Below are 26292 nucleotides of genomic sequence, written 5' to 3' on the forward strand. Positions count from 1 at the left end.
TGCATAATAAAAGACAAATAAACACATTTTCCAGTGAATTTAGGCTGATTTCTCATGTATGAATGTGAAATTCTAAACACAAATGAATTATTCAGTAATTCCATTCTCGCATGATTGCATAATTGGAGGCAGTTAGAGGATCACACATAAGAACGAGCTCCGGTCTTGCATGAAAATGAAAGAGCATAGAGTATCTGAGGGAATGTGTGAGGACAAGAGTAAATGGTAGTCTGAAGATAAGTGGTGTGTGAGAGTCTAGTAGTGCCTTGCAGATGGTACAAAAGAGATGTAGGTCATCAGGCCAAAGATGGAGGAAGCAAGGTGGTATAAGCAGGAAGATAGAGCAGTGATGCTTAAGGTAAAGGTGCGGGATTCTGAAACTTTTTCCACTTCGCTGTTGATCCATGTTGATCCATGTGGGATTGCATGTGCATTTGGCGCGTGTATTTGTGCAATCACACTCACTCAGGTGCAACTGGGTCATGCTTACATGGCCAAGCACATTGATCCTCACTTGAGGTAAACACAGCGCAGTTGCCGTGGCAACCTCCTTTTACTCTCACCACGTCTTTACGTGGCACATATTTGTATTTGCATCCAATATCTATGCGAGTATTGACACAGACAAAATCCCGCACAGTCTTTTTTTCCACACTGTGACATACATTTTAAAGTCCAGTGTTATGTAATTTATGATTATGAACAGGTTCGCACTTTGATCAATCATGACTGTCTTTTGTTTCCACAATCTATTACCTAAATTAGAGGTTCATTCGTGCGAACATGTCAACACTTCAGAGTCGTCCCTCTATTCAAATGTCTGTGGGTGTGGATGTTTAACCTGCTCTGCGAGAAACAAAGCAAAAGAGATGGAGACGGGTTGGGGGAAAGAAAAGGGAGACAGTGAGTGACAAAGAGAGAGATTTGTTGCTGATTGTATTTATCATAACAAGTCTGGACATTCTATAGAAATTTAAACACGGGTGTAACTCAAACAGCCATGAACAGCCACTTTGTGTCTTGAATTTAGACTGGTGTGCTGGTGTGTTGTGCAGGTTTCGAGAAGTAGGCTCCTGTTTAGAGGGTTGCTAGTTTGAATCATGTGACTTTTTGTACAGGGGATATGGAGAAGAACTATACTTCCCCTGTTCATTACTTACCGTAGCGTACTCTTGAACACAAATGTTCGGGTTATAGTAAAATGATGTGGTCTCACTGTGCAGATCTGAGGAGTCAATGTAGGTAGCATGTATTTGGTTAGCAGACGCCTGCATTCTGTAAATACAATTACAGAATGCAGGCGTCTGCTAACCAAATTATACAAAGAAGTAAAATAAACAGCTAAATGTGTATTTTGGATGCTGTTTTTTTCCACTAGTCTCATAGACGACATGTTATGGAAGCAAAATTAGCCCGAAATCTTAAAATTGATTAGTGCATGAGAAACAATGTTTTTGCCTGAGGTGTCTCTCCTAATGGACTGAGATAGTCTGTTAACACTGTGAACTCTATTTGAGTTCACACACATAGTGTGGATTGTTTAAATAGAGTCAAACTTGAACTTAAAGCCAAATATTAAGTATATTGATTCAACAATAAACAAAAGAATGAATAAGGTATTTACTTGTTATTTGTGAAGACTTAAACATACCAAAACTCTGCTATTCTCCTTTCTCTGTGGATATGTGTTGTGTAATCACGTTTGATTGTCATCAGGTCCTAATTCAAATGCTGCTGAATCTTGATTGGTCAAACCAGTGACAAGAACAGAAATACATAAAATTCTTATGTTATATTCTTTGTTCGGCAGAAAAGTATATTTCAATGTAGGACCCAATCAATCATCACAGTATGAATCTGATTGAGAAAAAAAAAATACGCAACTTTGTATCCCCAGAAAATCCTCATTTAATTTATTTCATGTATAAAAATATACATGAAATAAATTTGTTATTAACATTTTCTTTGCATTTTTGTCCACTGTTCAGGTTCTGACTTCCTCTTCCTCTATAAGTTAGATTCAGATTTAACTGCAGTGCAGGTTGTGCCCAGCCTCCAAAACAGGAGTTGATGTGTAAATCTTTTTTTGTTGTAATAATGTTATAAATGTTATAAGACTTCACAAAAACTCATTTGCAGTAATGTAAGGTAGTCCAAGGACACTCAAAATACATGTTTGTGTAACACATGTGAGTTGAAGGAGTGTGTGTGCTCAGTGAGATAAATCTGTCCCTCATGACCTGAGATTGAACTCATATTCTATTTATTCTGCAGGCTTTATCAAACGTGTCCAGTGTATGAAAAATGAAACTGATAAAAAGAAACTGAGCGCTAAAAAGAAACAGATGTGCTACAGTGTAGAGCTGGGAAGATAAGAAAAAGAAAGAACAGGGAATGAAAAATATAAAAGATGGAGATAGAACGAGGATCTAAAGATGGAGTCGAGAGGAGGATGATGAGTACATTGTGACGGGAGGGAACGAGAGGGTTTGTGCTCTATCTGACACACTGACCTAGTGACGCAGCAGAGCTCACAGCTCCAGATTACAGAGCCGTGGCTGCAAGGAAGGGGGGGAGAAAGGGATTATGGGTGCCACCAGAGAGGAGAAAACGGCGATTAATCGAGTGAGGGATTACAGCTCTGGATGGCAGGAGAGAGAAATAATCCCAACAAATTGACCGGCACAGTCCAATACATGTGTAACATGCATGTGTGTGTATTTGCCTTTTTGAGGTTGTTACGTACAAATTAGAACAGATTATGAAATAAAATACATGAAATGGTGAATATCATGTATGATAGATGTATCTTAAATGACTCCTCTGGACATAAAAATGCATGTGAACATTTAACAATTTACCGCATGAGAAGATAGACTGGAATGTAAGGAGTGGATGCTGCTAAAGCAGGGAGATTGGCCATGGGGCCCCATTGAAACCATGTGCAGCCAATCAGTTACAGTTGGTCCCTCATCCCTACAAAGACTCTTTGATGTGAGCAAGGCCTTTAAATTCAACCCCAGGGAGTCACAAGGCTACACTGGCTTTGATCTGAGTCAGGAGAAACCTTATGCCGTTCTAACAACAAGGACCTTCTGCACAACAACAAAATGCCTGCTTGCCTGACATTAAAAGAGTAGGCCACGAGCATGGATTGATGGGTGGTTGCTGAACATTAGTGTACTAAACACAAACATATACTGTCAAGATAACAGCGACAAGTGTCACTCTTAACCTGCTGCAGCTGTACCTCGGTGCATCACATATTTTCTTATCCATTGTAATCAAAGCATGTCCACTAGGTTGCAGTTTTTAAAGATAATCTCTTGCAGTGCATTTTATCTTGAGAGTCCAAAAAATCCTGGCAGGTGTGAATTGGAAATATCTCATAATGCTTCTCTGCAGAGAGCATTTCTGTCTATCTCTGTTTCCACAAGGCTGTCAGTTTAAACCACTGTGTCGCTTTTCTGTATTTGAAAAAACCTTGAGGCAAAGTGGTCTATTCGGCCTCTTTGTGTGTGCTGCAGCTCTGTTTGTTGTCACACAGTCTATGATGTAAATATCCCTCCATTTATGTATCATTTCTCCCCCCCACCCAACTGCTCCCTCATCCTGTTATGCTGCAGCTGGCAACCTTCCAAAATCCTTCTCCAGCTCAAAGCAATCCTTCTTCTTCCTTGACTCTTCTTTCACCTCATACTTTATCATCGGGCAACAAAATGTCTGCCATATACAAGCCATGCCGAAGCCCTCCGCCGCTCCCTCTCTCTCTCTCTCTCTCTCTCCCTCCTCTGCCGTCTAACCGAGCTGAACAGCAGTTACGTAAGACCTAAGGTCAAAGTGTCACTGCCGTTGTCAAGGGAGACATAGAACAGAGGGGCTTTAGAGGAGATGTGCATGGGGCGCGAGAAAGGGAAAAACAGCAGACACAAACGGCTGAGAGGAAATTCTGTGCAGAGGAGGCTAGAAAAATAAGATTTAGAAAATTTGCACATGAATAAAAACATTAAAGTTGTCACAATATGTTTAACTTGTAGGGAATTGTAGGCTTATAAAAAAATATATACTGGTAAGCAATTCTGTATGACAAACAAGGAAGAGGCAAAGAAAAGGGTTCTGAGAACAGGGAAAAACAATATAATGTGAGTTCCTGTGTGTGTGAAACAGACCAAGAATCTTTGACTGAAGGTGCTCTGCGCTCGGCTGCTCCACTAACCTAGTTTGAGTAATCTCTGCCTTAATGTTGTTTCATAATACAGCTGCCAGAGAATTGCATCATAAGGCCGCCCGTTACAGCACCATATATTAACATCAGAATCATTTTTATTCATAGATTGGAGGTGGGAAGATGAGCTGTAAATAAGTTTTTTTTATAGTACAAAATGTGCATAGAAAGAGGTGATTTATCCAAGGTTGAAATAATGTTTTTGGATAACATAATACTGAGATACAAATATGTAGCAATGTACCTGTGATACAGTATCTTCCTGCACATCCAGTACAGAAATATGAATCCGAAACAGAACCCAGTCTGCCGTGTATCAAACTTTGCAAGGTAAATTCTAAAGCTTCTCCATCTATATATCCGTATATATATATATATATATATATATATATCCATCCATCCATCTCCTTCCGCTTATCCGGGGCCGGGTCGCGGGGGCAGCAAGCTAAGGAGGGTCCTCCAGACGTCCTTCTCCCCAGCAACACTTTCCAGCTCCTCCTGGGGAACACCGAGGCGTTCCCAGGCCAGACGAGATATATAATCTCTCCAGCGTGTTCTGGGTCTACCCCGGGGCCTCTTACCAGTTGGACGTGCCTGGAAAACCTCTAAAGGGAGGCGTCAAGGAGGCATCCTGATCAGATGCCCGAGCCACCTCAGCTGGCCCCTTTCGACGCGAAGGAGCAGCGGCTCTACTCCGAGCTCCCTCCGGATGTCTGAGCTCCTCACCCTATCTCTAAGGCTGAGCCCAGCCACCCTACGAAGGAAGCTCATTTCGGCCGCTTGTATTCGCGATCTCATTCTTTCGGTCACTACCCAAAGCTCATGACCATAGGTGAGGGTTGGAACGTAGATGGACTGGTAAATCAAGAGCTTTGCCTTTCGGCTCAGCTCCTTCTTCACCAAAACGGTCCGGTACAACGCCCGCATCACTGCTGACGCTGCACCGAACCGCCTGTCCATCTCCCGCTCCATTTTACCCTCACTCGTGAATAAGATCCCGAGATACTTGAACTCCCTCACTTGGGGCAGTGACTCACTCCCAACCCAGAGGGTGCAATCCACCGTTTTCCGGAAGAGAACCATGGCCTCAGACTTGGAGGTACTGACTCTCATCCCGACCGCTTCACACTCGGCTGTGAACCGCCCCAGTGCGTGCTGAAGGTCACGTTCTGAAGAAGCCAACAGAACCACATCATCTGCAAAAAGCAGGGATGCGATTCTGAGGTCCCCAAACCGGAAACTCTCCTCCCCCGGCTGCGCCTTGAAATCCTGTCCATGAAAATCACAAACAGGATTGGTGACAATGGGCAGCCCTGGCGGAGGCCAACACACACTGGGAACAAGCTCGACTTTGTGCCGAGTATCCGGACACAGCTCTCACTTTGGTCATACAAGGACCGAATGGCTCGTAGTAACGAACCAGGTACCCCATATTCCGCAGTACCCCCACAGGACTCCCCGAGGGACACGGTCGAAGGCCTTCTCCAAGTCCACAAAACACATGTAGACTGGATGAGCAAACTCCCATGCACCCTCCAACAGACCTGCAAGGGTAAAGAGTTGGTCCGCTGTTCCACGTCCAGGACGGAATCCGCATTGCTCCTCCTGAATCTGAGGTTCGACAATCGGACGGAGCCTCCTTTCCAGCACCCTGGAGTAAACTTTCCCGGGAGGCTGAGCAGTGTGATACCCCTATAATTGGAGCACACTCTCCGGTCCCCCTTTTGAAAATGGGAACCACCACCCCGGTCTGCCACTCCACAGGCACTGTACCCAACTTCCACGCGACAGTGAAGAGACGTGTCAACCAAGACAGCCCAACAATGTCCAGAGCCTTTAGCATCTCCGGTCGAATCTCATCCACTCCTGGCGCTTTGCCGCTGAAGAGCTTTTTAACTACCTCAACGACCTCCGCCAGGCATATGGACGAGACTTCCCCTGAGTTTTCAGACTCTGCCTCTTCCACAGAGGACGTGTTGGTCGGGTTCAGGAGTTCCTCAAAGTGTTCTTTCCACCGCTCGACAATATCCCCAGTCCGGGTCTGCAGTTCTCCCCCCCTGCTGAGCACAGCCTGAGAAAAGCCCTGTTTCCCCTTTCTGAGTCGTCTCACGGTTTGCCAGAACTTCCTTGAGGCCATTCGAAAGTCCTTCTCCATGGCCTCGCCGAACTCCTCCCACACCCGGGTTTTTGCCTCAGCAACCGCCGCAGCTGCAGCCCTTCTGGCCAACCGGTACCTGCCTGCTGATTCAGGAGACCCCTCGGCCAACCAAGCCCGAAAGGCCTCCTTCTTCAGCTTGACGGCCTCCTTCACTGCTGGTGTCCACCAGCGGGTTCTTGGATTGCCGCCACGACAGGCACCGATCGCCTTCCGACCACAACTCCTAGCAGCAGCTTCCACAATGGAGGAAATTATTCCGGAGGTGGGAGTTGAAGACCTTGCGGACAGGATCCTCAGCCAGACGTTCCCAGTTCACCCTCACTACACGTTTGGGTTTACCGGGTCTGTCCGGCAGCCTCCCCCGCCACCTGATCCAACTCACCACCAGGTGGTGATCAGTTGACAGCTCTGCTCCTCTCTTCACCCGAGTGTCCAAGACATACGGCCGCAGGTCTGATGACACAACTACAAAGTCGATCATAGACCTTTGGCCTAGGGTGTTCTGGTACCAAGTACACTTATGAACCTCCCTATGCTCAAACATGGTGTTTGTTATGGACAGTCCATGACTAGCACAGAAGTCCAACAACAAAGCACCACTCGGGTTCAGATCGGGCAGGCCGTTCCTCCCAATCACACCCCTCCAGGTTTCTCCATCGTTACCCACGTGAGCGTTGAAATCTCCCAGAAGAAGTCCCCAGTCCCCAGTCGGCGCCCTTTCCAGAACACCACCCAAGGACTCCAAGAAGGCCGCGTACTCCGAACTGCCGTTTGGTGCATAGGCACAAACAACAGTCAGAGACTTTCCTCCTGCGATTCCCAGTCGCAGAGAGGCGACCCTCTCGTTCTCCGGGGAGAACTCCAGAACAGCGGCGCTCAGCCGGGGGCTTGTGAGTATCACAAATGTCAGCACACCCGCCCGGCGCCTCTCACCCTGGGCAACTCCGGAAAAGGAAAAAGTCCAGCCCCTCTCCAGGAGTTTGGTTCCAGAACCGGTGCTATGCGTGGAGGTGAGCCCAACTATATCTAGTTGGTAGCGTTCCACCTCCCGCACCAGCTCCGGTTCCTTCCCCGCCAGAGAGGTGACATTCCACGTCCCTAGAGCTAGTCTGTGATGCCGGGGTCAGCACGCCCAGGTTTCCGCCCCAGCCTGCCGCCCAGCTCACATTGCACCCGACCCCAATGCCTATCCCTGCGGGTGGTGGGCCCACAGGGTGGCGGCACGATGTAGCTTTTTCGGGCTGGGCCCGGCCGGGCCCCATGTGCCGGCGAGCTCCCCTACCAGGTCTGGCTCCAGGAGGGTGCCCCGGTTTCCCTATTCCGGGCGAGGTGCCACAACCTTGTATCGTCCGATTCATTGAGGTTTTGTGAATCGCTCTTAGTCTGACCCCTCCCCGAGACCACTTTGCCTTGGGAGACCCTACCAGGAGCTATTGCCCCCGACAACACAGCTCTCAGGATCACTGGGGCACACAAACCCCTCCACCACGATAAGGTGGCGATTCATTGGAGGAGTATATATATATATATATATTCACTTGTCTATATTATCATTTATTTTAAAAATAGCACAAGTACTACTAAAAGTTCCAGGTGGGAAACATGTCAGTCTTTGGAGAAATAGGGTACACTTTCATTAGTGTTAAGGGGTGTTGGGATATCTATGATTATATTTATTTTTGTATTAATAGTTTGGTCTATAAAATGTCAGCAAGTAGTGCAAAATGCTGATCACAAGCCCACAGTGAAGTTTATAAATAAAAAAACCTGATTACTCAATTGTCTTTCTGTAAGAGTTCTGCAAGACAGTCACTTTTCAGTCACCATCACTTTCATGTTTGGAAGCTCAGTCAAGCCAAATGTTTGAATAAAGTATTTCATTCACACCATAAATACAATACAGCAAATACTCAGTAAACAAACTTCCAGCTCTCTGGCTGTGGCGTAGTGGAGAGCAAGGTAGTTCTCCAATCAGAGGGTCGGTGGTTCGATACCCGGCTTCGGCAGTCGATGTGTCCTTGGGCAAGATACTTAACCCCAAATTGCTCCCGAAGGCTTGCCATCGGTGTGGACTGGATGTGAATGAATGTTAGTTAGAGTCTGATGGTGGCACCTTGCATGGTAGCCTGTCATCAGTGTGTGAATGGGTGAATGATATGTAATATACTACTGATTGTAAGTCGCTTTGGATAAAAGCGTCTGCTAAATGACTGTAATGTAATGTATGTAATGTAAAAAAAAAAAAAAGCTTTGCAGCTTTTTTTCAACCTAGGCCAAACTTAATTGGATCCTATTTATTCATATGCAGCATGCTACACTGTTGTTAACACAGTAAATGATATGGTGCCAGGGAGGTTTGTGAAACAGCACACATTAATGTCTGTTTTTAAAAGCAGAACTGATTGTAGTTATATTTGGGTTTCTATTGCTTCCTGAAAATTTAACTAAGCACCAGTCAATCATTTGCCCAGCCACCTTAAACTCTGCGTTCCCGCGAGAGCTGCTGTCGGCAGTGAGATCATGGGAGAGTCCACGCTGAGAGAAAGTAGGTTAGCAGGGTAGACTGAGAGGAAAGCAGGCGGAGAGTCAGATCGCAGAGGGGGGGTCCGATCACCGGTCGTCCACCGTGGGACTATTCTGTCAGGAAGAAAAAAAAGTGAAGCTTGAATCTAACGATGCAATCCATAGAGACTATATTAACTCTTTATTTTCGGTCGGACTTGACCGAGCGCTAGAGGAGCAGAGTTGTAGTTTTTTCCCCCTTTTTTTTTTTTTGGTCGTTCTTTACAAGAGCTGTCTGCAGCAGGAACAAAGTTAACATCTACAGAGCCAGTTCACTGGATCTCCAGCTTTTTATTCTCCTCTATCCTGTCGCCTACATTAACCACATCCACGTTTTATCATCGTTCAGCCGAGAGAAAGAAAACACCAAAATGAGAGGTAAGTTGATTTTTATTTGGCAATTAATCTGTGCATGTTTGGTTGAACTTGAATGGTAAAGAAGAATGGTTTTGTGTCAAGGCTTGAACCACCACATGTATGCACACTGGGACTTAAGTGCGCCTGTTTTTCTCCACAGTGCGCATTAATCCCTAAAGCTGCGCACAGCCAGAGGCGTCATGCTCAACACTGAAGTTCAGCATGCACTGGCAAACAGCTGGAAGCATGTTGTGCAAGCATGAGAGTGTATTCTGCAAGATGGGTTTATGTCATTTCTCAGGTCTGTTGGTGATGGACATTACGCATGTGTGACTGATTCCAAATTCCAAGACACACATGCGTAATTTTGCTTTTGGATTTTATAACTGTGCCAAATGGGATTGTTTTTGAAGTATGAGTCATATCTCACCTGGGAGTCTATAAAATGTTGCTTGGGGATCCATGTAAGAGTTATGCAATAGGGAGAGGGAGGGGCATCAGAGGAGGTTGTTGTTAACCAAAACTGCAATTATGTAATGGAGATGTAATGCGAGTTTATCAGGTTTCTGATCGGAAACAAACAACCAAGTAGTGAACACATAGCACACATTCGCTAACGAGAATAACATGTAATGCTTTTTTGGATTTTCAATCATCTCGTGTTGTGATTTTCATATTTAAGGAAAATCAAACATTTCTGAAGATGTTTGCAAACTTTTTTTTTTTCTTGACTATCAAGGTAGATCTGTGTTGGTGCAGCTGTGTGGTGTTGTTGTGTGGTGGCTGTGCCAGCATGGCCTACAGTGTGAGTGCACAGAGGGAGAAGGATCTGGCTGTTCCACTGACCTAGTTATGTCACCCAGCATTATACAGCATAGCAGCGGAGGGAGGAGGAGAGGCTCTGGGAACCGCCGAGCTGTGGCTCATATGCGGCTACAGGCTCACTGGTCGGCCTTCAGTGTGTCACTGCAATGACAGGCTGAGCTTGAACTTGGGCAGAGGTCAGCAGATAATTGTTATTAACAGGGACGTTTGTTTCCCGTCTGTTTATCATCAGGAACATCCGAGTATTATTTAATTAAAATAGCCCTATAATAAAAAATAGAAGTTCAAGATGACGTTAATTCTTTTTTTTACACACAGTCTATAGAAGACAGTTAATATCACAAAGATCTTCATGCACCAGCACAGATCTTAGTTATTATCGTTTTTGTCTTTATTTACTATTGTTTGGTTAGGCGTTACAGCCTTTTGTTGTGCAGGACAGGAGATTAGCTGCAGAGTTTAGTTTTCTTGGCAGGGGAGGAAAGAGATGAATTTTCTGGGGAGGGAGGAAGGGAGGAAGAAGAAGCAGAGGGGGCCTCTGGTGGAGGGAGGCTCCATTTCTGGCAGGATATTCAAATGTAAACAAACCATGGTCCTTTCTTAGCTCACTGCACTTGAAATGTAGGCTCGTTACTCAACCTGTCGTTTCCTCATAGAAAAGCATGTCAGCGTTTCTGCCCCAGTTTGAACATGCATACACACCTTTGCAGTCACAATTGGTCCAAATGATTGATTCCAACCTCAAGCTGACAAACTTTTAGAAGCCTGTTGATAAGACTGGACCCCCGACACATACTGTGGTTTATTGTACTGGATAGTGGGAACTTTTACAGAATGTATTAATATTTACTACATAAACACATAGTGAAAGTTCATAGGATACACACAGTGGCAACCGGTGGAAGAGGCCTGTGAAATTCTAAGCTCTGTTCAAGTCCCCCCTCTTTGGGCCTCAGCATGGCCTCCACTGGTATTTGCATCTTTCAAAATAGAGCCCCTTGATTTGAAGCACCAGCAGCCGGACAGCCAGCATGTATATATGCATTTTGATTATGTTATTGAAGTCCCCCCCCCAAGTTGTATCATCCTTAGAGAGTAAAATTAAGTTTTTATGCGGGAGCTTTGTGCTACAAGGTGTCAAGCGTAATCAGTAAGACAGTCCATAGATTGAAGCTGAAGTGGGTTTTTGTTTTCATCATATCTGAGAATATATTTGCTCTCCTCGGGTTCATCTCCGCAGGCCTTGAGGCTTTGTAAACACCTCGAAATAGAATCATCAGGAAAACATTCCCATACTCTCAACATGACTTCAAAAGATGAAAAGGGGACAAGGGCAACCACAGAGGATTGTGATGATACAGCTCTGAAAGCTTACACCCAACTGTGAGGCATGAGACAACAAGTGCTTCAGCATTGCTAATATGTATGGAGGCCAAGCACAGGGCCCCTCACCTCCCATCTAGTGTCTCTTCTCGTGCTGTCAGTTATTCTTATGCCAAGGTAATGAAAACATTCAAATAATTGTATTCAGCCTTTCGTCAATCTGATGCTCAAGGTGATTTAGCTTGAGTCTGCATGGTATTGTGACTTGCATAATAAGCAAACAGCCTTCACTGAAAACAGGTTATAAGATTACAAAAAGAGAAGTGATGTGTGAACATCTGCAGGGTCAATATTCATCTCTTTTCTTTTAAGATATATTGGTACACTGACATACTGATCGTATTACACACAGGCCAAGGGGTCCCTGCTGGAGGATTATTGGCTGCTTGTTTCACATTAGATACCAAGAAGTGAGCAGTTGGAAGAAAAACATCAGTGATTTGTCTCTGCCTCTCTTTACCCCGCCCGTACTGAATAAGCCTTTTGTAGAGATAACACGGTTACACATTTAGCTGGCTGATAAACGCACTGGGGCCAACATATTCATAGCTAAACAGTTAGAGTGTTCTTTTTGATGAAAGGCTTTGGTGTGCCTCACAAAGTAGACCTCGTACTGCTCAAACACTAGCCATACTCAAACGACATTCTTTGTTTGCCATTTGTGTAATTTCAACTAATTTATCGCAAGTAATGAGTTAGTGGGTGAGAAATGTAAAGAGCTGCACGCAGCCCTCATTCATCATGATAGCAAAAAGCAGGTTTGGTATTGATCTTCTTGGAATGCAGACTCTCTCTGGAGGGATAAAGGTCAGATGCCTAAGATTGTTGTTTTATCACAGGTTAGCAATGATATTCAGGGTTGAAGGTAAATGATGCTTTAACATTAGTGTGGCTACTGCTCCTGTGTCTCTGTCAGCATGGTCAGACACTTCAATATATAACATCTGTTAAGTAACCTCATTATCCCTGGGTGTTTATCTCATAACAGCAGTGTTTTCTGTAGATATTAAATTATTATTTAACTAATCAATTAATAGATAAAAAAGAAAATAAAGTCACATTCACTTTTGAAGCAATAATGCAGAAGACACACATGTTCCAGCTTCTCAACTGTGCATAAATGGTGGTTTGCTTCCTCTTATATCACAGTAAACTGAACACTGTTGGGTTGTTCTACATCTGGTCCAATGTTTTGGCCATTTTTCACTACATTCTGATGTTTTTACAGAAAATGATTAATGAATGACTTAATGGATAAGAGTAATCAATTATTAAAATAATTGTTAGCTGCAGCCCTAGTTTCATTTCCCTATTGGTACAGCGCTACAAGTCTTCAAGATGTCAATGTTATTTTCTCTACTTATGGAATCATCATATGTAGGTAGTTGGTTTAAATGGATAGTCAATTTTCATCTACCTGGTTTTAACAGGACAATCACATTAAATAACGGAACATAAAAGCTACCAATATTTTACTGTCTCTGGGTTGTGCCTGGATATCTGCAGAGTGTCAGAGAAGAGGAGTGAGAAAGCATGTATGTGTGGTTGTAGCAAAAGTGGTGGGCGGCTGGGCATCTGTGCAATTCTGGCTCTCAGCACAGGACAAGAATAGATCGGGTTGATTAAAGAGGCTCAATGTCAAAGACCGGGGAGTGGGGAGTGGGCCGCATAGCTGACATTCAAGTTCAGAGTTTGTCTGCTTTGAGTGGACTGTTGCCAGGTACAGTATGAGCTATTACAGTCAAATCAAATGTGTTTCTCATTAATAAAACAGCAACATGGTTATTGCATAGCAGCAGTCCATACAGAAATAGTCTCCGTGCAGATCTGTATTTGGTGTTAGCCTGACTGTAAGTGTCGTTTTTCAAGGCTTATTATCAATGCCTTGCTTGGTTAATTTTTATTGTTATATAACAGTTTTCCGCATAAATCTACGAGCCTTCAGGGACATGTTCTATGGGAAAGTCTGAGCATTGCTCAGCTCCACCTTAAAACGGGTCTGCAGAGAGTCAGGACGGTGCATGCCTCAGTCCTCTCTTCTCCCCCTGCAGTGGGAAAGTGTGTCAGTGGGACAGAATGTGCACATGGGCTGACAGGCTACAGCACCCAAATGAAGGATGACTCAGCCAATACCAAGGAGGCTGCAAACACTTCTCAGCCAGTCTGGACAGAGAGAGTCTGAGGAGGGGCGGGCTGTCAGTGTTGCTAGAGTGAGCCTGCTGAATGAGTGTTGTGAGAAATGCTCACAGACAAGAGTTATATAATCGTGAGATGAGGGAGGGGTGGAGGGGAACCTGAGAGAAAGAGATATTTTTCCATTCCATGCCTGCAGCTGCCCTCATCAGTTTGAGTATTTTAGTCAACAGTTTGAGAGAAGAGGCTGTGTCATTAAAGTGGAAAAGAAATGGAAAGTTGTGTTTTCCAGTACCTAAGGGTGCAACTATTCTCCCTCAATCGCATAAACCTCTTTTTGTTTTCCATACATCATTCTCAGTGGTACAGATTAGATTTTGTAAATCAGTCTAAGATTGTACGCAGAAGAGCCGAGCAACAAGAATCTTATGATGAAGCTGCTGTTGCTTTTTCCTCGGTCAAGAAAGGAGTCTTTGTGTATGTTTTCAAGTGTCATGTGGTTCACTATCTGTCTGTGTACTCTGTTCCCTCATGGGGGCCACGTGAAGGGTGCAGTCAAACAAAGTTCATTGCAAGTTATCATACTGCATGCGCTTATTGTCGGACAGTTTTTCTGCTCAGTAGTTGCCATCAGTAGAAAAAGGAATAATAAAGATGTGACTTAATTGAGGCTACATTGTTGCTCACTCTCTGGTTTCATTACATAATGTGTTTTTGTCTTTGATAACTACACCTTGGTTTTTGTTTTGGTTTATGTTTCTAAAATATGTTCATACATTCCTAATGACATTTTTACAAAATCACATTTTTACAAAACAATTTTAAAGGTCTCCACATAAAAGTTTGACTAATTTTAGCTAACATTTGATATACAGATGTGGAGTTTCAAAGACATGGTCACTCTGGCTAATGAGGCACGTTTGAACCAGAAGTCAATAACCTTCTTACATTGTCCCTAAAATCTTACAAATCTAATTCTAAAAACTCACAGGCTTCCAGAGAAGGGAGGCAAGGCTAGGTATTACATAACAACTTTGTGAAATAGTGACTGTAAAACTTCTTGCAGCTGCATATGTATCAACTGGAGGTGACTCAGGGTACACTGACTTACTGCAGTATAACCGTGACAAGATACAAGCATAATAATAATAATTAAGCCTTTATTAGTCCCACAACAGGGAAATTATTTCTCTGCATTTAACCCTTCCCGGAGGAGCAGTGGGCTGCAATGAAGCGCCCGGGGAGCAACTTGGGGTTAGGTGTCTTGCTCAAGGACACCTCGGCATGTTGCTGGTAGAGGGGTTTGAACCACCAACCTCGTGGTTACGGGACAAGCGCTCTACCTCATGTGCCACAGCCGCCCCATAGCTGACCTTTTCAAGAAGGAGCTAGTTCTGGCCAGGGTTTACAGTTGGAGTCTTATATTACAGCCATGGAGAAGCTGCCAAGATCTAATCTTTCATCTCATTAAGCAAGAAGAAGTTCAGTTCCACTCAGCACTTTAAAAGATTCATAAACACCAGATAATTTGGCCATTTTGTCAGGTTTAAGTGGGACCAATTGTACAGCTGTATCATTAGCATATAATTGGAAATGCATAATTTATTGACAATATGCTGAAAGGGCTACAAATAAGTTAGACTATTAAGAGTTATGTGTCTCTTGAAAAGAGTATTAGGAGACACATAACTGACTTATTGGGAAGACCGGAAGAGATGCTGACCAAAGAGGAAGGGCCCTTTCAAATAAAAAAAAAATGAATTTAACCAGTAAAGTAAGCAAGACCAGTTGAAACCTTAGCTTAAACCAATGATGATAAGAAGCATTCAAACACCAGAATCAGCAGTGATCAATCAATCATTTTTTATTTTGATAAGAACAATTGTAGGTCCTTGCAGATTACAGACGTCTGAATTCTGACTAGAGTTTCACAGAAAGATTATTCCAAAAGAAAATCATTGACAGAATCTTTGATAATGTCATGCACTCAATGTGAAATATAGGCTTTCTGTGAAAGTGTAGGTCTGAATGACTACATCATGTTACCCAATGTTGTATTAGTATTTAGATATGAAAAGTTTTTTGCAACAGTCCACAGTCCAACTCATTAGTGTTCTGCTGCACTTCACAAGGCAAATGTTGACTGATTGTTTAATCTCTAGTTCACTCACTTTGTATGTAGATCTGACCTCTTTTGCTCTTTTGTCTATGTTGTTTTTGGTCCTGCAGCTCAGATCGAGGTCATCCCCTGTAAGATCTGTGGGGACAAGTCCTCAGGAATCCACTATGGAGTCATCACATGTGAAGGGTGCAAGGTGAGGAGGAAACACAGAGGGTAAACCAGGCTACCAAACTTGACTTTAGCCAACCTGTTCAATCTCAAATGTGCTCGTCATTAACAGTGATGGTACGTGTGTGTTTGTCCAGGGTTTCTTCCGGCGCAGCCAGCAGAACAATGCCATGTACTCTTGTTCCCGCCAGAGGAACTGCCTGATCGACCGAACTAACCGCAACCGCTGCCAGCACTGTCGCCTACAGAAGTGTCTGGCTTTGGGCATGAGCAGAGATGGTAAACACACACAAAAATCACACTTTATCCTCTTTTTACACATAGTATGTTTTTAAAAAAGTATGTGTTTCCCTGGCAAATCCCAGTACGTGTGCCCTCATCACTGATGTTTCGCATCAGAGAGAGAGGGCACGCCACTTGTTGCCCTGTTCTATAGTTTGCGGAGAGAAAAAAAAATACTGTATACAGACTGAAGGTTTATGGACTGTCATCTTTCAAATATTATATGGGGACTTGAACAAGTAATATTATGGATGAGGTGAAATAAGTATGTGAACCAGAAATAGTCTGGCCACAGCAAACTTGCAAAGTCTCTGCTCTAAAGAAAGAAATATGAATAAAATGTGTAATTTATTTAATCCTTTTTCATTTTAACCAGGTACTAAGTATTTACATTGTAAATTTGTCCGCTATAATAAAATGTGTTTTCTCTTTGCAGCGGTCAAATTTGGTCGTATGTCCAAGAAGCAGCGTGACAGCCTATACGCCGAAGTGCAAAAGCATCAAAAGTCCCAGGAGTGTGTGGGCTCCGCTGGCGGGGGCACCACTGCTCTGTCCATACCCAAGGAGGACGGCGTCTGTGGCGGTGGCGGAGAGGATAGTGAAGAGGGTCTGAGCCGGTCCTACAGCAGCGGGGCCTCCAGCTCCACCCTCAGCGATCTGGATGACATCGCAGCGCTGCCCGACCTGTTTGACCTGCCGCTGACCCCCGACGAGGCCAGCGAGTACTGCAGTCTGGAGCTGCTCGGCGGTGGAGCCAGCACCGGGAACACCTCCAACTCGTCGCCAGCTTCTTCCTCGTCGTCGTCTTTGTCCAATCAGAATTCCCCGCAGCAGACTATGCTGGACGGGGCAGACGCCACCGGGATCCAGCTCTTGCATACACACTCTCTCACGCATCCGCTGCTGGAACACACACATGCACTGCTGGACCATCTGCCTGATGACTGCTCAATAACAGACCTTGGTGAGTACTGACAATGATTATTAACAAATAATGTCTTCTTTTATTCACATTTATGAGTATACCTTAAACTCTCAAATAGTGGTCGAAGCTTTTATGTACTTTAATGAAGAGGGAACCAGACCTTTACTTGAGACTAATATTATAAGAGAGGATTATAAGAGAGGTCCCCTTTTTATATTTTGTCCTATTGTTCCTGTTTTTTGGGGGAATTGCCTGCTGCACGCTCTTGACCCAAACACTTCTTCCAAGAGTTTGACATTAAGTCACTCGCTGAAAAGAAGTTCAGGCAGCATGATTCCTTTTCTTGGAAAGCATTGCCATAAGTTTGGACTTTCAGTAACATCAATTTACATTAAGACAGCAAGGTGGAGCAGAATCTATCATAATTGAGAAATCCAGGAGGAATAAAAGTAAAGTAAAAAAATGGCATGAGCATGTTTTACTGTTGGATATATAATACCATTAAATCTGGTACAGTTACTCTTGTTGTCATTTTGTTTTTCCCCCTGGTTCTTATCTTCTTTTATTTTAGAATGTACATCAAACCATGAATGAAATAAGACTAAATACAATAAGAGCAAACCTAATACAAAAAACAATGTTATTCAATAAATAACAAAGATAAGGCACCAGGACATCTCTTATAAACAGGCTAGCAAACAAAGAAGAACCAGAATGATACATGACAGATAACACAGCAAAACAGGACAAGGACAAGATATAATGGGCAAAACAAACAGGAAACAAGCAGTATGGAACAGGCATTGGACATAAAGATGTATAAGATCAAAAATAGGGACAGATAAAGGGATCATAGTCTAGTGGTATTAATAGAGGTTAGGATGCAAAGGCATTTTTTAGAGAAGCGTCTCTGAAGGCCTTGAGGAAGGATTTTACATCTTTATGGTTACTGGCTACACAAAACTGTAAAGAGGCTTTGAATAGAGCTCTGGGGAGTTTTAAAGGAAGCAAGGAGTAAATATTATGACTGGTGGGTATTATAAGTGAAGGAGGTGGAAAAGATCCTAACAGCTGCAGAGATGAAATAAGGACATGAGCTATTATCACTTAATCTTGTCAGGGGCATCAGTGGTTTACGTAACAGAGCAGAGTGGTGCAGAGCATCTAGTTGTTCAAGGTTCAAGATCTGTTGATGTGTAAATAACACCACTCTTTCACTCAAACCTGCTGCCACCACAAACACCTAGTTTGAGAAAACACTGATGCTTGTGTGTGTGTGTGTGTGTGTGTGTGCGTGTGTGTGTGTGTGTTTTCACAGAGCGCATCACTCAGAGTATTCTCAAGTCTCACTTGGAAACGTGTCAGTACAGCGCTGAGGACATGAAAAGATTCACCTGGGCACAATATACACCTGAGGAAACGCGTTCTTTTCAAAACAAGGTACATGATGCTCACCTTGAATTCCATGTGTGGTTTGTCAAGTCTCAAGAATAACATCCCAATATCGGCCTTCTGTGGATGATTTTAACAGTGTTTAAAATGCAATATCAGATATAAATGTTTATATTTTATTAACTAGCTTACTTTGCTGATGTAGTGTTTTAGTCGCACAAACAAAAGAAAGGTGTTATTATCAGTACTATCATTGCAAGTACTGAATTTGATTTGGCGTTGAACGACTACTAAGAAGATATTTATGCTGATTTGATGTAAATGGACTTGTAATCTCTTTTTTGTGTCACTTTTTTCAGTCAGCTGAGTGGATGTGGCAGCAGTGTGCACACCACATTACCAATGCCGTTCAGTATGTGGTGGAGTTTGCCAAACGCATCGCTGGCTTCATGGACCTGTGCCAGAATGATCAGATTATATTGCTGAAAGCAGGTCAGTGCACAGTCTAAAAATGCTCACATCTTAAATACTTGATCCATAGATAATTCTTGCAAAGTAAACAAAGTTTGAAACTTGCTAACTTTAGTTCCTTCCTGTCTTTTTTTGGTATTTTTGTCTCCAACCCTCTACCTTTACCTTTAATGCCATCCATATGCTGTGTTGTAATGAATTACACTATCCTGGTTCAAACACTGGGGAAAAAACCTTCTTGAAACAAAATTTTCAATTATCTTTTATATCTCTTCAACACACACACACACACACACACACATATAATGCATATATTGGACGATGCGTTTACTCTATGTAAATGCTTTGAACTTTTCCAAAAAAAATCTTTGTGGATATCCATGTTATCCTGTTGATTTTTAAATGGTTCAAAAATGTCATTGCATATGCTGTGCACCAATCTGGATCAAAATTATTTATTTTTTGTTGTGTTGTTTTTGTGCATGTCGGAGCATCTTGGCCCCTCTCTGTCCCTCCCTCCTCCCTCCCTATTCTTCATCCATGTCTTTGCCTCTATCTGTGGCTACGCTTCAGGCTGTCTGGAGGTCCTGCTGATACGCATGTGCCGAGCTTTCAACGTCAACAACAGCACCATTTTCTTCAATGGAAAGTTTGCCCTGGCTCAGTTCTTCAAAGCACTTGGTGAGTAGCAGATGTAGTTTTTAGAGGATTAAATAAAGAAAATGAAACATTAAATAAAGAGAATGAAACATTAAATAAAGAAAACATAAAGATAATGAAACATTAAATAAAGAAAATAAAACATTAAATAAAGAGAATAAAACATTAAATGAAAAATATTAAAACATTAAATAAAGAGAATGAAACATTAAATAAAGAAAATAAATCATTAAATAAAGAAAATAAAACATTAAATAAAGAAAATGAAACATTAAATAAAGATAATAAAACATTAAATAAAGATATTAAAACATTAAATAAAGAAAATAAAACATTAAATAAAGATAATAGATGATATTGCAGCCTTCGTGGCATCAACTTAAGATCTTAAAAATAAGAACTTGAAAATTTAAATATATACATATACCGTAATTAACTATTTTAAAAGACCATAATGTGATATCAGTCCATACAGCAGTGTATCTGTGTGCTGTTGAAAACACTTTAACACTTATTCCCCACTCATCCCAGGTATCTGCTGTCACTTAAACAAATTCTTTTTTTTTATTGAATTTTACCTTTATTTAGCCAGATAAGTCAATTGAGAACCAGTTCTCATTTTCAGTGACAACCTGGCCAAAAAGGCAGCAACAGGGGGCAAGTGGTTACAAAACAATATTTAACATTGATACTTCTCAAACGATCTCGTACAAGAAAATACAACATCATAATATGTACAATATATAAAAATAAAACAGTGTTCCTGGAGATGCAAATTCAGAAACAGGTACAGTGATTAGAGACTAGCGTTTGTAGTGAGTTATTGAAGGAGGATAACGGAATGAAGTTGTGGAGTTTTAGCTTCTTTTGCAACTCAGTCCAGTCGCTTGGAGCAGCAGACTGGAGTAAGAAAAGGCTGAAGGCGGTGTGGACTTTTGGAATGACCATGTTGATGAAATTGCTAGAGCAGAAATTGCAGTTACTGTTGGATATGATGCGTGAGTGGAGATATGTGTTTCTTTTTACCAATGATAGTTTTAAAGATGAACTGATACCAGTTAGCACTGGTGACGAAGCGGATTGAGGTGTGGTAGATGACATCTAGTTTATTTAGAAGATTTTGGATGCCGACCTGTAGATTACATCACCATAGTCTAAGATGGGAAGAATTGTTATTCTTACCAAGGTGTGCTTTGCAGAGTGGGTAAAGGAGGCTTTGTTACAGTACAGAAAACCATTATTGATCCGACTTTGGTAAGCAGTGAGTCAATGTGCATGTTAAAGGGGAGAGAACTAGCCAGATACCAAAGTACATATGGGTATCCACAAATTAGAGTTCTGATTGATACAGGGAGGACATTTTGAGAATGTAGGCAGTTTGTGGTAAGTGTCCGTTGAAAACCATGCCATTTGGTTCTTCTGTGTTTAAGAGAAGCTGAAGGTTGGAGAAAGCTTGTTGAATACTATTGACGATGTGCTGCAGGAAATCAGGGCGGTATTCAGGGAGGAGCTAGATGTGTACAAGATTGTGTCGTCAGCATACAAATGAAAATGAGAGCCACCTGAAGCATGAGCAACGTTGTTTATGTAGATTTTAATAAGGTTGGACCTTGAATGGACCCCTGAGGAACAGCCTTGGACAGGGACAGTGGGTCAGACAGGGACACCACGCCAGACCACCCCCTGAAAGACCTTTGTCCTTTATCCTATCAAGCAGAATGATATGGTCCACAGAATCAAAGACCTTTGCCAAGTCAACAAACACCGCCACACAGTATTGTTTATTATCAATGGCACATATGATGTCATGCAGAGATGGCTGGTTCTAAAGCCCGACTGCATGGAGGTGAAAATACTGTGGGACTCCAGGTAGTGTGTGCAAATTAAGCAGGACTTTCAAAGTATTCAAGCAATCATTGTTAACAATGAAAGTATTGATTTCCTGTGTTTATGCAGGTTGTGATGACCTGGTCAGTGCAGTGTTTGACCTGGGAAAAGGACTCTGCCGTCTACAGCTATCTGATGAAGAGATGGCCCTGTTAAGCGCTGTCGTTCTTCTTTCTCCAGGTGATTATTTCCTCCTTTATCTCTTTCTCGCTCTCACATACAATACATATATAGGAGTGCACATTATACTGCCATGTCATAGTTGTCTATAACAGACTATTCAATGCTGCTCTGGCCTTGGAAGGACACAGTGATGTTCAATACTCTCTTCATTAATGCTTAACATCTTTTAAAGCAGCAACCCGCAGATCCTTTCATCCTGTTTAGCCATACAATTAACTCACAGATCTCAATTGCAAATATTAATTGAGTTTCCAAACATATTAATTATGTCATGCTGAATTTTGGAGAAATGTGTAAAAATGATGCGCAAGACTTGATTGAAAGGTACATAGAATATATACTGTCGGACAATGACTATACGTTACTTCAATAGACAACAAAACTATATGTGAATGGGAAATATTTTCTTTCCTGTAGATCGGCCCTGGCTAACAGAAGGCCAGAAGATTCAGAAGCTCCAGGAGAAGGTCTACCTGGCTCTGCAGCACAGTCTACACAAGAGTGGAGCTTCAGACGAGAAACTGGACAAGGTAAAGACAAGCAGTCACAGCTCCTCCTCAACACATACAAAAGTAGAAACATAAAGCATACATGAACTTACCTTTGTATATCTTCTTCCCCCGCAGATGGTGTCCAAGCTGCCCATAATGAAGTCTATCTGTAACCTCCACATAGATAAACTGGAGTTTTTCCGTTTGGTCCACCCAGAGACCGCCTACAGTTTCCCACCGCTGTACCGGGAAGTGTTTGGCAGCGAGATGTCTCTGCCGGACTCCACCAACCGCTAGACAGACAGATAGAAAAACAAAGACAGATGGAGAGTGTATTGAGAAGTAGGGAAGCAAAAAGGAGAGACAGAGAAGGACAGAGATGTTGAAGCGCAACAACCAGCAGTTAAGAGACAATCCAAGACTTTAAATACTCCGTCTCCCATGATCCCAAAGAAGTCCTCCACTTTCCCAGCAGGCAAAGCACCTTACACTACAGACCACACATGATCATGGTCCTCTGCATATTGTAGCATTAACAACAAGTGGGCATCTTAATAATGACAGCCCACTAGACCTGAGACAGCTCCAGGCTCCAACACTTGTTTAACATCATATCCAGTGTGGATCACCCAACCAGTCATGAATGTACCTCATCGATAAGCACCAGTGCACAAGCCAGAACCCAACAACAGTGAATGTACAAACCTGCCAATCTTAGACAGAGTTTTACACAAAGTATTAGAATGAAGTCGTGTTGATCCACAAATCTCACTATTAACACAGCACTCATAAATACATCTCAGTATGAAACGCCTGCGTATTCATACAGACAATACCCTTGTACTGACCATCACTTAGGGACCAATGAGTCACCGTCTCTGATATGAAACACACAGATATGACATGACTCATGGCTTAGGCCGACCTCTTTAATCAGCTCAGAACCAGTTTTCACACACAGTTAGACAGTGTTCGGTGCTGCCTTTTTGTAGGCTTTTGTAATGCAATGAGAAACCTCAGTCCCAAACACCCCTTTCCTTGTAAATGCCACTTAGAGACAGGACAAGATAAAATTATCTTTAATTTATATACACATTTATAAACAAATATTTTAAATAAGAATGTAAATAGATGACTATATAAGTATATGGAGAGAGTTGGAATGTGTGAGTTCAGTTAAAAGAGAGAGGGAGAGAAAAGTGTGGAGTAAGATTTAGAGAAAAGATGAATATTTCAGGAAAGCTGATCGTTTTCTGGACTACTTCCTCTCCTGGAAGTTCTCTCAGGTTTCCATTGCAACATCCCCTCTTGCACTGACGGCAAAACCCAGCTGGGTTAGGGGAGGTCATAATGCAAGTGACGGGATGGACACTTGTTGCAGATGCGACACAGCGGGGGGGGGCGTGCACCTAAACTAAGGTGTGAAAAACATTGCATTTAAACTGAGAGTTTGCAGTTTGCGCTTTTGCGCCCTGCCTAAAGAGACAAGACACAAGGACACTAAGGAGAAGAGAAAGCAAGGCAAAAGATGACTTCATGAACTGTATAATAAAAATGGGATACACAGGGTCTCCCCACCTGTTTCTAATCAGCAGTCAGTACAGTCGGTGTAGTGTAATTGTCTTTCACCCACAATGTTTCAGTTGGTTAAAGGCTGCAGAGATGATGATCCATAATATGTATCATAAACCCTCCTTGCTGGTTGAAACAACTGTATTATTTTGTACATTTGCTGTTCCTCTCTCCTTTAGTCTCTAACCTAACACTTGTCCATACACCAAGCACTTACACTTTCCTCTCCCTCACTGGACACTAGTCTAAGGGCAGACAGAGCTACCAGCTGCCCCCTGAGTTGGGCCTCAATGCCAGTAAGACTTTAAAGTACATCTGTTTTATTTTGTTTGTTTTTTATTCCATATCAGACACACAAGGTCACCCATAGCTGTTTACATGTTTCATGTACATAAATAACACTATCTGAAGGTTGTTACATTGAGATGATGTTGATGATGATAATGTCTTACTCGGGGCGATGTGAAGCTCTTGAGCAGAGTCTGCGGACCTTCTGTCTACCACTCAGGGAGCTAGCTGTGGTCTCTTGTCTCTTTTATTACCAGAGTCGTCTTTTAGCCTCGTGCTCCTCACACCTTTGCACCTAAGATGAGACCCATAACCATAGTCACTGTGGACGTAAGTTCTATTTTTGTGAATGTCACTCACAAAGTGTCAAAGCCCTTCTCTTTTGTCCTAATAAAATCCAATTTAAAAGACATAGGAGTTTAAAAAAAACATCAGGTAGCATTAAACATCAATTCATTATTAGGGTTTAATGTTTCTCTTTGCTGTGATTTATTTGTCAGTCTTTTATCCACCTTTTTCTTTGTGTCTCCACTTTTGTCTTGTAAAGTCAGTGATCTATTTTTTTTAATTGAAGAAAGACTAGGTACAAACAAAAAAATAATAGTTTGTCTCCCTTCTCTTTCCCTGTATGACAAAATGTACAAGAGGTATATTACTAGTCCAAGAGTAACTGTGTTACACAGCTCGATATATATTGTTGTCCAATGGGATACATTATATGTGGTTTTAAGAATGTAATAAATGGTTTCTTTTTCTTTTGAATTATCTTTATTGTCTTGAATTGTTTGAATTGTCTTGAGTCTTTATTGAGCTGAATTTGGCTTTCATGTTGTTATACATGTAAAATGGATCTTTGCACATTTGTATCTGATCAGAGGTCTAATCAGTCTCTGAAATCACCATTCTGATATTCTAATTCTGCGCATGTAAATGGCCACTGCCACTTTAATGTTTGAATCACAGACTATCATTTCAGTTGTGTGGTTACTGTATTTCTTCCACCCCATTGTTTTAGAAGTGCAACAAGAAGTCAATCAATCAATTGACCAAAAAAATAATCCCAATACTGAGTAATGTTAAAACATTACAGCGTTTAATCAATCCAAAAATGGAACCATTCTCTGGTTCCAGCTTCTTTAAGGATGTCCTGTCTGCATGTGAAATTAAGAAACATCGTTTAAGATTTAAAGTTGAACGGGACATTTCAAGCTTACCTTGGAAATGATAGTTTGACAAAAAAAAAAATCATATAATGAGATATATTATACAGCTTTTTCTGTAGCTCTCAAACACCTCTCAAAGTCTTCCTTCCTTGATGGATGGAACATTTTCTGACTGGGGCCCTTAAAAATGAGAAAGATTTGTCTCTAGGAAAAGTTATTATCGACTTTTTTTCAACTTTAAAGTTGACTAACAAACTTCCTATAGAGACACAATAATAGTTTTACTATTGGTTTACTAAACCAAAAGTATACAGCAGCAATGCACAGTAAAGTAATGTTTTATGGGCTTTAAGGGATGTCCGCCTCAGTTTAAGTCAAAGTGTTTAGAGTGTTTTTTAAGATAAGATAAGATAAGATAATCCTTTATTAAAAAATAAGAAAAAACAAGTATTATAAATAAGCAATAAAAAAAACAGTAGAGAATCAACAATAACTGAAATATTATATTTACAGACAGAAAAAAACTATTTTAACTATTTTAACTTCTTTAACTATTTTAACTTCTTTAACTATATTAGTTAAAGAATATCTAGGAAAAGTTATTATCGACTTTTTTCAACTTTAAAGTTGACTAACAAACTTCCTATAGAGACACAATAATAGTTTTACTATTGGTTTACTAAACCAAAAGTATACAGCAGCAATGCACAGTAAAGTAATGTTTTATGGGCTTTAAGGGATGTCCGCCTCAGTTTAAGTCAAAGTGTTTAGAGTGTTTTTTAAGATAAGATAAGATAAGATAATCCTTTATTAAAAAATAAAAATGAAAATAAAATAAAAAAAACAAGTATTATAAATAAGCAATAAAAAAAACAGTAGAGAATCAACAATAACTGAAATATTATATTTACAGACAGAAAAAAACTATTTTAACTATTTTAACTTCTTTAACTATTTTAACTTCTTTAACTATATTAGTTAAAGAATATCTAGGAAAAGTTATTATCGACTTTTTTCCACTTTAAAGTTGACTAACAAACTTCCT

At 41.7% G+C, this 26292-nt stretch overlaps 1 protein-coding gene across 1 annotated transcript; it reads left to right on the forward strand.

Annotated features, from left to right (window-relative positions):
* Positions 1 to 8958: 8958 nt before the first annotated feature.
* LOC129113706 (nuclear receptor ROR-beta-like) lies at positions 8959 to 24846 on the forward strand. Its single transcript, XM_054626152.1, has 10 exons — positions 8959 to 9323; positions 15873 to 15958; positions 16071 to 16212; positions 16652 to 17179; positions 18459 to 18580; positions 18892 to 19024; positions 19577 to 19684; positions 21620 to 21730; positions 22151 to 22263; positions 22360 to 24846. The coding sequence occupies exons 1-10, from the start codon at positions 9317 to 9319 to the stop codon at positions 22519 to 22521; spliced, it is 1512 nt and encodes a 503-aa protein (XP_054482127.1). The 5' UTR covers positions 8959 to 9316; the 3' UTR covers positions 22522 to 24846.
* Positions 24847 to 26292: the final 1446 nt, after the last annotated feature.

Source organism: Anoplopoma fimbria, chromosome 3, assembly GCF_027596085.1.
Source record: "Anoplopoma fimbria isolate UVic2021 breed Golden Eagle Sablefish chromosome 3, Afim_UVic_2022, whole genome shotgun sequence".
Taxonomy (NCBI): domain Eukaryota; kingdom Metazoa; phylum Chordata; class Actinopteri; order Perciformes; family Anoplopomatidae; genus Anoplopoma; species Anoplopoma fimbria.